The 13,422-nt window shown below is 33.5% G+C and overlaps 2 protein-coding genes across 3 annotated transcripts; both read right to left on the bottom strand.

Annotated features, from left to right (window-relative positions):
* Positions 1–745: 745 nt before the first annotated feature.
* On the bottom strand, positions 746–4,570 carry LOC114395143 (elongation factor P-like). Its single transcript, XM_028356850.1, has 7 exons — positions 4,344–4,570; positions 4,188–4,265; positions 3,986–4,092; positions 2,778–2,855; positions 2,415–2,516; positions 1,614–1,695; positions 746–1,141 (listed from the first exon to the last, which is right to left on the bottom strand). Exons 1-7 carry the CDS (start codon positions 4,477–4,479, stop codon positions 1,023–1,025), a joined length of 702 nt encoding a protein of 233 aa, XP_028212651.1. The 5' UTR covers positions 4,480–4,570; the 3' UTR covers positions 746–1,022.
* A 1,439-nt stretch (positions 4,571–6,009) lies between these two features.
* On the bottom strand, positions 6,010–10,759 carry LOC114396632 (probable serine/threonine-protein kinase PBL1). Of its 2 annotated transcripts, XM_028358719.1 has the most exons (6): positions 10,522–10,759; positions 8,944–8,991; positions 8,169–8,843; positions 7,346–7,603; positions 7,103–7,222; positions 6,010–6,922 (listed from the first exon to the last, which is right to left on the bottom strand). In XM_028358719.1, exons 3-6 carry the CDS (start codon positions 8,796–8,798, stop codon positions 6,284–6,286), a joined length of 1,647 nt encoding a protein of 548 aa, XP_028214520.1. In that variant the 5' UTR covers positions 8,799–8,843; positions 8,944–8,991; positions 10,522–10,759; the 3' UTR covers positions 6,010–6,283. The 2 variants fall into 2 exon arrangements, with proteins under 2 accessions (XP_028214520.1, XP_028214519.1); XM_028358718.1 differs by lacking the exon at positions 8,944–8,991 and having other exon boundaries at positions 10,522–10,758.
* Between the last annotated feature and the right edge of the window lie 2,663 nt (positions 10,760–13,422).

Consider the following 13,422-nt stretch of genomic DNA (forward strand, 5'->3'; position numbering starts at 1 on the left):
GCAATACTTCCTATCAGACTTCCTGATAAGGAAGAAATCTATCTGAGAACATGTCCCTCCACTTTTGTAAGTGATAAGATGTTCCTCTCTTTTCTTAAACCATGTATTGGCTATAGAAAGATCTAAAGCCTCCGAAAACTCCAAGATGGATTTACCCTCCCCATTCATCTCTCCTAGGCCAAAACCCCCATGCACCCCCTCAAAACCTCTAGCCACGCTACCTACATGTCCATTGAGATCCCATCCTAGGAAAACTTTCTCTCCTTGGGGTATAGCCTGAAGTACCCCTTCTAGATCCTCCCAAAATTTTACCTTAAAGTGTTCTGCTAACCCAACCTGAGGTGCGTACCCACTAATAACATTAAAGATGTCCTGTCCCACTACCAATTTTAAGGCTATGATACGATCTCCTACTCTTCTTACATCCACGACATCCTGCTTCCACTCCTTGTCCACAATAATCCCTACCCCATTTCTTAATCTGATTTTTCCCGTATACCACAGCTTAAATCCCGAGTTGTCTAATTCTTTCGCTTTTTCACCTGTCCACTTAGTTTCTTGTAGGCACATAAAATTGATCTTCCTCCTCACCATAACATCCACTATTTCCATAAATTGATCTGTCCGATTTTACATTTTTCTTTAACTTGTACTTTTAAACCAATCAGAGACAACAATAAACCATTCCATTCAATACTTAACTACTCAATAAAAATATTCGTAACTATTTTCAATGATAAAGAAAACACTATGAACTGTATCAGTTTATTCTTTCTTGTTCATCGCAAGAAACAATGGAACAAAGGTTAATAATGGCTGGCTTTTTTTTATAAAAACTTTATGCACCGCAAGAGCTTCAGTTTCGCAAATAAACTACAAACAATTTTAACTGTGTTATAAAACACAGCCAAATTGCTAAGCTTAATGAACTTAATCCATCTCAATTGGTAAATTATATCCTACAAAATAAAAAAATAAACGAGAATTCTCAGGACTTCAACTACAAAATTTGAGGTGAAATCTTAAGCACGGCTCATGTACTGCCCAGTTCTTGAATCAACCAATATTTCATCACCGACATTTACAAAGAGTGGGACATTGACAACAGCGCCGGTGTCGAGTGTGGCTGGTTTTGTTCCACCTGTCAATCAAATTTTGTTATCAGAGGCGTAGTAAGTTCTACAAGGGAATGAAAGAGAAAAGATGATACAGGAGAAAGGAGGAAACCAAACAGTATAAGCCATAATGGGATATCACACAAATGTGTTCCCTTTGACAACAGGCGTGGTAAGCAAACCAATCCTGTCCTTCGAAAATTCAATACATCATCTTAGCATTTATATGACCAACAATAAAACTCAATCAAGCTCCTTTTTTTAATTGGTTTCTGATGCCAAATTGTGAAATATGCATTAAGAGAAATCTTAATGAATTCATCCCTTGACAGATTGAGAAAGACAATAATGAGAATCATGGTCTAGCTGATGAGAGATGATATTATCATTTTATTGTAACAGAAAATTTTCTTGGCTACAAATATGGTTGACATTTACAATGGTTGCAATATGAATTTGGTCAAAATAGAAGTTTGCAGTATAAACAAAATGTACCACCTTGGGCTGTGTCACCCTTAAGTCCTGGATCCACATCAACTACAGCAAGCTTGATTGTGATAGGGAGTTCAACATCAATAACCTGAAATATTATAAAGAGACAAACTGTTAATCAAGATCAATAGCACTAACTGCACATATCTTATTGATTTATAAATACCATACTGCCAATCAGGAAATGCTCCTCTAGTGTGAGTTAGTCACTGAAGTGATCAAGCAAGGGTCTATCTACTCTTAAACTATAGTGGGTTAAGATCACAATATACTTCGAATGAAATCAAGAATGTGTACTAATACAACCATACTACTCAGTTTAGAGGGGGGAAAAAAACCCCTCAATTTAGAGGAACCTTGTGTCTGCCAATCTATGCATAAACAAGAATCTATAATCGTATTAAAATATATAACCCCACACATGTATATACCACTGCAGACCAAGATCATTCAAAATTTTAGAAAAGCATGCAGTCCTTCTATAAAAGTGAAATACCATTAAAGCTGATACAAGTTACAACCATATAAATTTGAAGACATCTAAATAAAATAAATATCTGCAATACGGTACATTTTAAATTAGTTTTATACATTAGCAACTATGCATCAATACTTTCCTCCCTTGGCACAAAATTAAATAGAAATTAGTTATTTACCTCTTATTTATGAATATTAAAATTATATTAATTCAAGTTTTTTAGAACCAGGCCACCACTTATTGTCCTATAACTTTTATCCATAGTGGTCTCGAAAAATAAAAGTTTGAGATAGTGGAAGACATAGTATATTATGAGATGAGATGGTTACTTTTCCATTCCACAACAGCAAATTGCAGTCCATTCCTTCTTTTAGCCACTTTGTTCTGTCTCCAATTTCCTTTTCACCCAGACGAAACTCCTCATATGTATTCTGAGAAAAAATAAAATACAGCAAATTAAACATAGAGACTATGACAAATTAAACACAAGATTCGTCAGTTAACTAATTGCTAATCATAAACACAAAAGAACTATTGAGAAGAGAGTATAAATGTAATTGAATCTTTTTTTATAACTCTTCAACATAGTCATTAGTCAATAATCCATGGGTAGAGATTATATTTAGTATGAGCCAAAAAATGTACATATCATAATTTGTTAAATTATATAATTATGGATTCCAGATAATTACCAAGTCCATGAAGACAAATTGAGCACCATCTTTATATGTAAACTGCTTTGTTTCCTTGAATACATCTGCTTGCTCAATCTGTCAAAAGGAAACGGAACAGATGAAATGGGAAAAGATAAACCCAGAAATCCAAATTTTTAGCAATAACTGTCAAATTAACCTCACTCCTCTTTGTACTTTGAACCAAGAAAGGTAACAAAAACACAAACATAAGTCTTAGAATATGTGCTTAGAGACTAATTGCATCCCACAAAACTAGCTTGTAAAGTGAGGATTAGCTAGGGATTTTCAAAAAGTATTAGCGAATCAAATTGAACCACGAGTTAAAAAAATAGACCATTTTCAACTGTGCACTGAACTGAAGAAACAGTTCGGTTCAGTTCGGGCGAACTGTTTTCCAGTTTGGTTCAGTTCAGGGAGTACTATTTTCCAATTCGATTCAGTTTTCTGTACTGAATCAAGCCATGAACGAGCCTAGGAGTATCCAAGTTTTGTCAAGACTACATTGACCATATCTCTAGTTAGTGTGGGATCTCAACCCCCTGAGATTCAATGTCCCAATGTTTGCACACTAGGACGCTTCACTCAGCCTATCTAGTCAGCCCCTTCGTAGGTAGTCCTTCATGAGACATCGAAAACCAACTCTGATACGCCCCAATTAAGGCAGGCTAGGGGTGACCCTCCATGGCAACCAACTTGACATGAAAATTCTATAATACATGCATTTGAGATAGGTATCGAGACAAACTATGACACTTCACTCAGCCTTTCTAATCAGCCTTCTGTAGGTATTCCTTTCTAAGACACTAGCAACCAACTCTTAAGCCACAAGAGGAGTGCTGGGAACACACTCTCTAACACACACTCTCCCCTTAGTTAAAATCTATTGGAAAGTACAAAAATCAGGAGAGGTACATTAAATATGATGTAAAATCCACAAAATTTTGTAATTTTCAATAAATTTCAACCAATAGAATAAAGTGTGTTCCTAGCATTTCTCTAGTCCACGGGCTAGGGGTGACCGCAATTAAGGTTTCTTTTCAACAATAAGTTTATCTCCCACAATGCCTAGTCCCAAAAGACGGAAAAATATCCTCTCCATTTCTTCCATTGACACTACCCAATTAGTCTTCTATTGAACCTATAAATCAAAATCAAAATCAAACGCAGTGATTAAACAGAGGCATTGCAATTTAGTGTGCAATTACCGAGCTTCCCGCTCTAAATGTTTTCTCCACCGTGTTCCCCGTAATATAATTCTTCATCTTGGTCCTGACAAACGCCGCGCCTTTTCCCGGCTTAACGTGAAGAAACTCTGAACCGTGCAAGCCAAGTTAAAGAAGCTTCACAATTCAAAACTAAAACCAAAATTCATACGTGCGGTAAAAAAAAAAAAAAAAAAAAAAAAACCTAACACACGCCAAGGAGCACCATCGACTTCGAGGTTAGTGCCGACCTTGATGTCGTTGCTGGTCAAGGCGTAAATCCCTGAAAGGAAAGCGCAAGTTAGCGAAAAGCGAAGGGTTGTTAGAGAAAGCATGGAAATCAAGGAGCGAAGAGACTCACTGAGAAATCGAGGTTTAGAAGAAGAAGGGGTTCGCATTGGGAGAAGAGAGGGGAATGAAGAGGAAGCGCTGAAATTTGACATAGGAGAAGAAAAAGCGGAGAGGCTAAGCTTCAAGGTTGCAGTTCCCGCCACCATTGTTGTTACTTCGTCGTAGTTCTTACTAAGAAGATAAGAGAGGTTCTGTTTTGCCACCTGAACTGCCACTTCGGCTCAATTCAGAGGTGTTTCCGACAATTTTTTTATTTATTTAAAATATACTATATGTTTTATTTTAAAAAAAATGAATTTTACAAAAAAAATTCATTTTGGTTAATTGATTGATTTTGTATTCTTTTTTTAGATACGTGAATGTGGCAGGAAATTGAGCTATTAATCTTTATACAAATTATTTAAATAAGATATTTAGATATTTATTTTAATTTTATTTTGTAATAAGTAATATTATCTCGAAACATTTAATAATACATTTATTGTAATTAAAAGAAAGAACAATGATATTTTAGGGTGGAAGAAGTAATACTAAAACATTTAGACAAAATAATTAATCATTTTTTGTTTGTTAATTACTTTATTTTAAGGACACAATAATAATTTAATATTTAATTAAAGAAATATAAAACAACACGCCTGGTGTTGGCTTAAAGCATATCTAATGGTATTGATATAAATAACCTAATTTTTGTTACCTTAATTTTAAGCAACTAAATTAATTTTATTTCTAATGAGTATTTTTATTAATAAGTTGGTTAACTCATAAATATTATATTTTTTCTCCTATATTTAATTTAAAGTTAAATAACTCATAAACAATAATTACTTATATAAACAATTCTTTTCAATTTTAAACAATTCAAAATCACATATGAAATACTAAAACAATATATTTTTTTTTATTAAACTATCTATTAAGTAACTTTCATTATAAATGCTCTTAGGTTCTTCCACTTAAGATCCAAGAAGGGTCTCTTCTCAAGAGTCAACTGGATCTCCTACAAGAATGGGAGAAACCCAAAACAATAACCCTCATAACTTTCAAGATTTCCAAGAATTTACCCAAGAATTTAATCTTTAATCTTCAACTTATGCAAATACAACAACACATATAAGTAGAATAATTACTTTATAATTGGTGCTCTATTTCCTGGAAACTTTAGAGATTAGTCTCAGCTTCTAATTGTGGGAACACCCTGGATCTAATTTCAAATATAAAAAAAGGGTAGGTAACGTTTTTTTAATAATTTTTCTTTCTAACGCAACAAGAAAGCGTGTATTGTCAGATTTCCAACTCTTAACCAACAAAAGTAAGAGCTTTGGCACCATGGGTTTTGAAAATTCCGTAACATATAATTGATCAGCTTTTAATTCTTCTTCAGATATAATGATAATTTCAAATCTCCTAAAAATGCAAATTTCATCTTATTACCCAAAATACCTAAGCCCTGCTTCTTATGTTACTCCATGACCAAATCTGATTGTATGTTTTATATCACATAACAGATCAAGTACACGTTAAATTTTCAGATGAAAAAATTCTTTTGAAACAAAAGTAAGAATAATTTTACCAAAGAATCATAATCCTTATTTTTGCTTTCATTTTATTTTTATCCGTTGAATTTGAATTAGAACACACATTTCTAACTTCAATCCAAATATGCACTGCACATCTTGGTAAAACTATTTTCTCTTATCCCATAGTTGTTCTTTTTGGAACATGTAGAGAAAGGGGGAAATGCTAAAGACCGTATAATTTTTCATATAAATGGGTGTAACTAATTGAACCCAGTCAACCAACCTTTGCACTATCTACAAAAGAACATCCTCTCGGCATCACACTGAGGGATTAAAGGTGGAGGAACCACATCATTTATCTCCTATAAATTTTGTGTTGAATCACACCAAAAAAAATATATAATAAATAAAAAATGAACATTATAGACAATCAAAATCCTTCAACACTAGCCCTTCTAGAGGCTGAGGATGATGACTTGCGGCTTTCCTGCCTATCAAGCTCCTCCAAAGAGAGGCTCGAAGCACAAGCACGTGGCGGCGGGAGGAGAATGGGCCCTCCACCAGACCATCTTGGAGGCGAAACAGATACCGGAACTCCTGATGGTGGTGATGGTGAGAAACTCAACCTTGGTGCAGGGCAGATGATGCCATTGAGACTTGGTGATCTTGACATATGTTTTCCAGAGTTTGATGCTGGTTCTTGCAGAGGGAACCGGCACGAATATTTCAAATCCTGTATTATCTTGAGATGCTCAACAACAGTCCTCATGGTAGGTCTGTCTGATGGCTCCTTTTGAAGGCATCTTTGTGCAATATCAGCTATTGTTCTTGCTGCTTTAGAAGGAAAGCGGCCTTTGAGTTGAGGATCCATGATCAACGACAGACGGTAGTTATCGGCTAAGAAAGGCCGGCTCCACTTGACTAAATTCCTCTCTTCCTTGGGGTGACGGCTATCAAGATTCTTTCTTCCAGTAAGTAGCTCCAGAAGAAAAATTCCAAAACTCCATACGTTGCTCTTTGGAGTGAGCATTCCTTTCTCCAGTGTTTCCATTGATAGGTTTCCAACAGCCTGGACGACACCAAATAAATTCATGAATATACTGAATGGGAACAAATATAAAGGAATAAATATAAATATTCATGACAAATATGAAGAAAAGAATATAGAGAATATTGGCTGAATATAATAGACTCTAACTGGATATATTGAATAACATAACATAAAACACTTATCAGTTAGAGAACTTACAGATGAGCTGCTTGAAATCTCTTCTTCGGGAATATGTCCAACACAACCATATCCTGAAAGCTTTGCGCTGAAATCTTTGTCAATCTGTATGTTGGCTGTTGAGAACTCATTATACATAGCCTACAAGCAGAAAGAAGGATGTCAGCAAAGATAAAGTGTATAATTAACCTAATAATCATAACATACTTGAAATCATTCGCCCCATACTATGAAAAACAAAACAAAGTGTTATTATAGTTGTACCTGAAAAGGCCCCTCTTCGTGCAAGAAGGTTAGACCTTGTGCAGCACATATAGCAATTTTCATTCTTGTATTCCAATCAATTGATGGCCCATCAGATCTCCCATACAATAAGCGATCCAAGCTTCCATGGTATAGCCTTTCATAAACCAACATTCTATGTTCTGAACCCTCTCGTGCATGAAACCCTAGCAATTTACAGAGGTTTGGATGTTGCAAAGATGCAAGAGTATTAACTTCATTTATGAATTCCTTCAAGCCCTGAAAGAAGACAGATAAATTTAGACCACTTCAGAATGCACTCAGGTGATTGAGCATTTTTCAATGTCCCAAAGAGAAAAACAAAAACACATAATGCTAACAGTAAATGATAAATAAGTTTCAATCAGTAGGTACATAATTCATAATATTCAAACAGTTAAATTTGCAAGGGGTTTAACAACATTCTCATATGCATGGAGACATAACAGAGGAACAAGGATAGCAAGGACTATAATTAGACCCTGCTTAATAGCAAATTCAATGGCAAAAATATAGAAAAACTTAAAACCATTTTGATGTGCGTCCTAATTCCTCTGCGGCGTGTATGGGTTAAATTCATTTGAACACAACATAAGGCTTGCATACAACATATAACACATCTCAATAATAAATACGATACAAAGAATACACAAGATAAAACATTGAATTTTAGCCCTTCTAAGATAATAGAACATTATTTCTCTATATTTGGTTAATATCCACTATTAATATGACCAGACAGCAATTACTGTACATAAGAATATCAAGAAATGAAACTAAAGTAATGTAGCATGGAGAAAAGTACCTGAGATGATGGGTGAAGCCGTGTGACAGTGGCTTCAAACTTCTTCGAACTTGAAACGTCGTCACCGAAGGAAGCCTTGTATATGGTGGACGAAAGACATTCTGACATGCATCTATCAGAAGAGAAATGGTGGCAAGCAGCAGCAATTTCCTCATACAGAAAATTCCGAAGTGATCCAGTAGGTGGGAGTGGCAAAGGTCCAGAAGCATGGAGAGGACTGCTTGAGGCCACTGACTTAAAGCTGCCAATAGCCTTCAATGCACTACCTCCCTGAGGGGATGGAAGTGGTAAAGGTTGTGGACTAGATGAATGCTGCTCCTTCATTGATCCAGCTCGGTGTCTTGACTCTTCTTGTTCCTCATACTCAATTGAAGCCAAAGCATCTTGTTCTGCTGCATCAAGAGTTGACGGAGCAGATAATGTTCGCGTTCTGTTGTTACTGGCTTTATTAATGGGTTGAATGGGTTTCACTCTGGTCCTAAAACTAGGAGGAGCAGACTGCAGTGAGCGAGTACGAGTTTGAGGTTCAGGCAGTACTGTAGGTACGTTCTCATTATGGCTTACATGTTTTATGTATGTAATTGGATCGGACTTTTTCTTTTTGCTCTTCAATACAGTGAAGCACCCCATCCTTCCTTTGTACAGAACTTGGTTGGTGTAGAGAACTCTTTATGTCTGCAAAAACAAAATAAAAGGTGCATAAATAAAATAAAATCTAAAACATATTTAGTGTAGTTCCACATGCCACAGTTTGACAGGAGACAAGTAATGCAACCACGTTGTTTCTAATGCAACCATGTTGTTTCTAAGCATGTTGTCATGTCTGTAAGGAAAAACAAGAAACAAGGGAAAATGGTGAAGCATTAGTTTATCATATTTTTCTTCTAATTTATGCCTAACCATGGTTATCAAATCATGAATCAAAATGTATCATAATTGGTAACATTCATGAAATGCTAATTATTAAAATTAAAATATAATTTTAATTTTAATAATAAAAAATAACAAAGTATATTTTAACATAATAAATTAATGAAACTATGTATTCAATTTTTTTAGTTCATTTTCTGTGTACATTATTTGCTAGAAACTGGCTAACTGTGTTAGAAACCATAATTTATTTTCAGAAAGTACACTGATTTCTCTCTACTAGGTGACTTTGTGTCATCTCTCATCAAACTCCCCGCCCAAATTGTCAATGTGAAAGCATTCTTCCACCAGAGATTTGTCGTCAACAGATCTCACCCAGAGGGCCCCATGACCTTGTCATTGGTCCACTGCATCCTGGCATATGATAAGCACTTAAAACATGACTGAGAAACTATTATGGAAGACATCACGCAGGCCTCTGTACCGACAAGAATGTGGCCCCACCCACCCACCCACCCACCCACCATTGCTCTGATTCAATACTTCACAGTGGCTGTTAGGTTCCCTTGTCCCTTAGAGATCCATACCATTGAAAACACAACAGAATCAAGAGTCCTATGATTCCAAGCACCATTCCAGCAACATAAGGAAACTCCATATTGATCTGTATCAATGAAGTGAGGACTTGCATCGAATCACAACTCATGCGATTCCAACTACCATCTGCCTGACTAGTACTATTTGTGTATCAAATTTTCAGTAAACATATCCAATTTAATCCCCAAATGATTTTCAAAACATCTATTTGGTCCTAGAACGGTGATTTCGGACCAGAATGGTGATTTCAAAACAACAATCTCCTATTACTCCTCATTTCCTTTTTCATTTCCTGCTTCAAAATCTCAACTATTCTTACAACTTGCACGATCGCATATGCACTAGACACCCTAAATTGAACGTAAAACACTACCATAAATCAATAATTGGTTAACCGGCCACCTTACAAACCTTACATCCAACTTGTGTCTATCACATTCCCATAAAATAGTATAATAAAATTAATTCAATTTCTCCATCGCACTCAACTTTCACAAGTACCGAAGAAAAAAAAATATAAACAAAACTACGCAATTGATAAACACTTACTAGCTCCATCTATTCAATCACATAAAAAATAATTCAGATCCATACCATGAAAAAAAAATAACAAAAATTACACAAACCCATTTATTTCCACAATACCAAATTTTTTTTATATATAAAGAAAAAACAAAATCCAAGCCGCAAAGTTTGATCTCCACCAACAATTTTCCCAATAAAACAAAAAAATACAAATCAAGAAAAAATGAACAACAAACTGGCGTACAAAAAAAAACTAGAGAGAGAAAAAAAAAACAGCAGAAAATGAAATTCCGAAGCAAATTGGAATCAGAAAACGGTGAAATTACACGAATCGAAAGCGAAGGAAGAAAATTGAACGAACCTCGGCGAGAAATGGCAGCTCATGCAACTCGAAGTGAGGCGATCCAGGGGAAGCAAAATGGGTAAAAATTGAAACTTTTTGTGGTTTTGATTCGTCGAAGAAAACCCCTCTTGTTGTCCAGTCAAAGAAAGCAGATTGAAAAAGCTGGGAAGTGAAGATTTTAGAGAACGAGAAAAGTATAAGAGAGAGAGATTAGAGGAATAATAATAATATTTAGCATTGTAGAGAGAGAGAGAAAATGGAACCCAATGAGCAGTGGTCAAACCTACCCAAAAACCCAGATTTAATTAACTCATTAAAATAATATTTTCATTAAACACAAACAAAAGGTGTGCTTTCCTTTTTCTATTTTTCCCAACTTTGCCCCTCTTTTGTTTTTGTTTCATTTTTAATTTTTAATTTGCATTGTATTCTTGGGGCTCCAAAATGACCTTGGATGTCCCTTCCTGTTCCTGGTAAGCTGCAATTTAGATGCGTTTTGAATTTTAGTTTGAACTTTGACTATTTCGGTTTTTTTTTAACAATTCTTGATTTGACTGGTCAATTGTTTAACATTTTGTTAATTAATAGATTTTAATGCAAGTATTTATTGGCATACTAAAGAATTGTTTCCAAAACATTCTAGGGAAGTTTTTTGTTTTGATTTTTTACAGAAGCTTATCAATCAATATCAATGCATGCATTTATTGACATACTAAAAAATTGTTTCTATAACATCTAGGGAAGTTTTTGCTTTTAGATTCTACAAAAGTTTATCAATCTAGATCCTTAGAGTATCTTTAGTGATAAAATTAATTTTAAGTTTTTGGATAATTTTTAATGGATCTTATGGTATTACAGGATATAAAAACTTTTTTTTTCTTTAGTGATAATAGATTTTACTTTGAATCCTTCTTAAGTCATTTTTATGGATTTTACAATAAATCTCATCTAAATATATTTATCAATCACTAAGATAGAGAGGAATTATTTTTTTTAAATGAAGAAAGTTTTTGAGGAGGAATCCAACCTCCTTATTGAAGATCTCCAAAGCATGTATGTATAGTGATAGATCTAGTGAAGATGAATTCTTAAATTTAAAAATTTAGCTCAAAAATTTGATTATTAAAATATTTTTTGTATCTTCATTTATTTGAGTTAAGAGCATTAAATTTAAAACTAAAAAGTATCAGTCAACCAATTAAGTGATTCAGTTTAAGAGTATACAATAAGGATACATGTGAGGATAGATTATACACACAAGTCTCAAGTCATGTATAATTTTTTTAAAAAAACATTAATACAAATAAATTAACTTTAAAGAGGTTTTACTAAAAACATCGAGCTATTATTTTATTCAACAAATATCTTCAAGTTTTCATTCAAAGCAATTCAAATTCTACTTTTGGTGTGGTCAAAATTTATCATGGGTAAAGAAGAAAAGTTTGATATTTTCTTTGTGGTGGAGCAAGGATCTCTCGGGCATTTCCATTTTCAAAGCACAACAACCAAAAAATAAAAAATGGGTTGGGTCCATGGGCAAATTGGTAAATTCACAAGTGACCTACGACTTTCAACGACGTTTACCTTGATTGAGGGTGACAGCCCGGTCAAAGTTGTGAAATTTTATATTTCATTTTCTAACAATAATTAAAAAAGGGCATGTGTTGGTCAAAGAGAGCTAGCAAGATAGGTCTTTGACTATAAATCTTGACCGTCAGATTCGGGCGCTACAATCTGATCAACGGTCGAGAGAATATGGTGGGCCCCGCCTGACATCGACATATTTGTCTTTCCACGCACCGAGTACGCGTGGCATGGATTTTCTGATTCATTTCAATTATCAAATAGAGATGTGGGTCCCAGCGAAGACGCTAGTGCTCAACTCAAAACAACTAAACCTTTTCTTGTTGAGAGTTTACACGGTTGGTCATTAATGTTAGGAATTTTGATTCTGTTAATTTTTAATTAGTTAAATTAGTTTTTTATTATTATTTTTTAAAATTATAAAATATGACTAAAAATAATGTTAGAAGTCTGAATCTAATTTTTTTTTTACTATTTTCAACACTTTTTATAAAATATATTTTAGGGTTTAGAGTTAAAAATTTTTATTATTATTGTTTCTTAAGCATAGGTTAGGGTTTAAAAATTTCTTATTAATTTTTCTTAAGCATAAGTTTTATAAAAAGAGTTGAATGTAACTAAAAAATTTAGGATTCAAACTTTTAAGGTTACTTTTAGTCATATTTTCTAATTTTAAAAAGTTATAATTTTAAAAGATAATAATCAAAGACTAATTTAAAAAAAACAAAAAAATAATTAATGAGAAAATGACATATAATTTTGATTGGTTATAAAATTAATAGTATCAACCATAAAAACTCTTTCTATTTGTTTTCTGTTATGAAGAAAAATGGACCAAAATTTGACCACCTCAAAAGGAAAAAAATAAAATACAAGAATGAGTTACAGTAAAGTAATAGATTTATTTTACATTTATAGAGAAAATTGTTCATATTTTGAAAAAAAAATATTCATATGAGAATATTTGATTGTTGTTAAAATGAAAATAGTAAATATAAATTATGAAATTTATTTAAATTATCAAAATTATAAGATAGGTTTATAAATTTTTAAATAATTATACTATCATTAAATAATTTTTAATTTTGATTATTCATGTGTATGATATAACTATATCCTCAGAATAAGAAATGTGAAAATCGTAATAGTAAGCCATGTACATTTAAAAAAAAGTTGGCTTGATGGCACTTTTTATCACACCAACTTTTGTTTTAATTTTAGTCCGAACAAATTAATTTGATTAATTTTACTCTCAATTTTTTTTTGAAAAAAACTTATAAATTTTATCTTTTCTTATTTCATTGAGCTAACATGACATATTGACATCACTGTAAA

The sequence above is a fragment of the Glycine soja genome, chromosome 18 (assembly GCF_004193775.1).
Source record: "Glycine soja cultivar W05 chromosome 18, ASM419377v2, whole genome shotgun sequence".
In the NCBI taxonomy this organism is placed as follows: domain Eukaryota; kingdom Viridiplantae; phylum Streptophyta; class Magnoliopsida; order Fabales; family Fabaceae; genus Glycine; species Glycine soja.

What these genes read in the sequence shown, in the direction of transcription:
- LOC114395143 (XM_028356850.1), bottom strand. Translation starts at nt 4,479, where the DNA reads ATGGTGGCGGGAACTGCAACCTTGAAGCTTAGCCTCTCCGCTTTTTCT. An exon ending in TGCTCCTTGGCGTGTGTTAG is followed by an intron (nt 4,093 to 4,187) that starts GTTTTTTTTTTT and finishes TGCACGGTTCAG; the next exon opens with AGTTTCTTCACGTTAAGCCG. An exon ending in TAAGGGTGACACAGCCCAAG is followed by an intron (nt 1,142 to 1,613) that starts GTGGTACATTTT and finishes TTTGATTGACAG; the next exon opens with GTGGAACAAAACCAGCCACA.
- LOC114396632 (XM_028358719.1), bottom strand. Translation starts at nt 8,798, where the DNA reads ATGGGGTGCTTCACTGTATTGAAGAGCAAAAAGAAAAAGTCCGATCCA. An exon ending in GGCTTCACCCATCATCTCAG is followed by an intron (nt 7,604 to 8,168) that starts GTACTTTTCTCC and finishes GTCTTCTTTCAG; the next exon opens with GGCTTGAAGGAATTCATAAA. An exon ending in ACGAAGAGGGGCCTTTTCAG is followed by an intron (nt 7,223 to 7,345) that starts GTACAACTATAA and finishes TTCTGCTTGTAG; the next exon opens with GCTATGTATAATGAGTTCTC.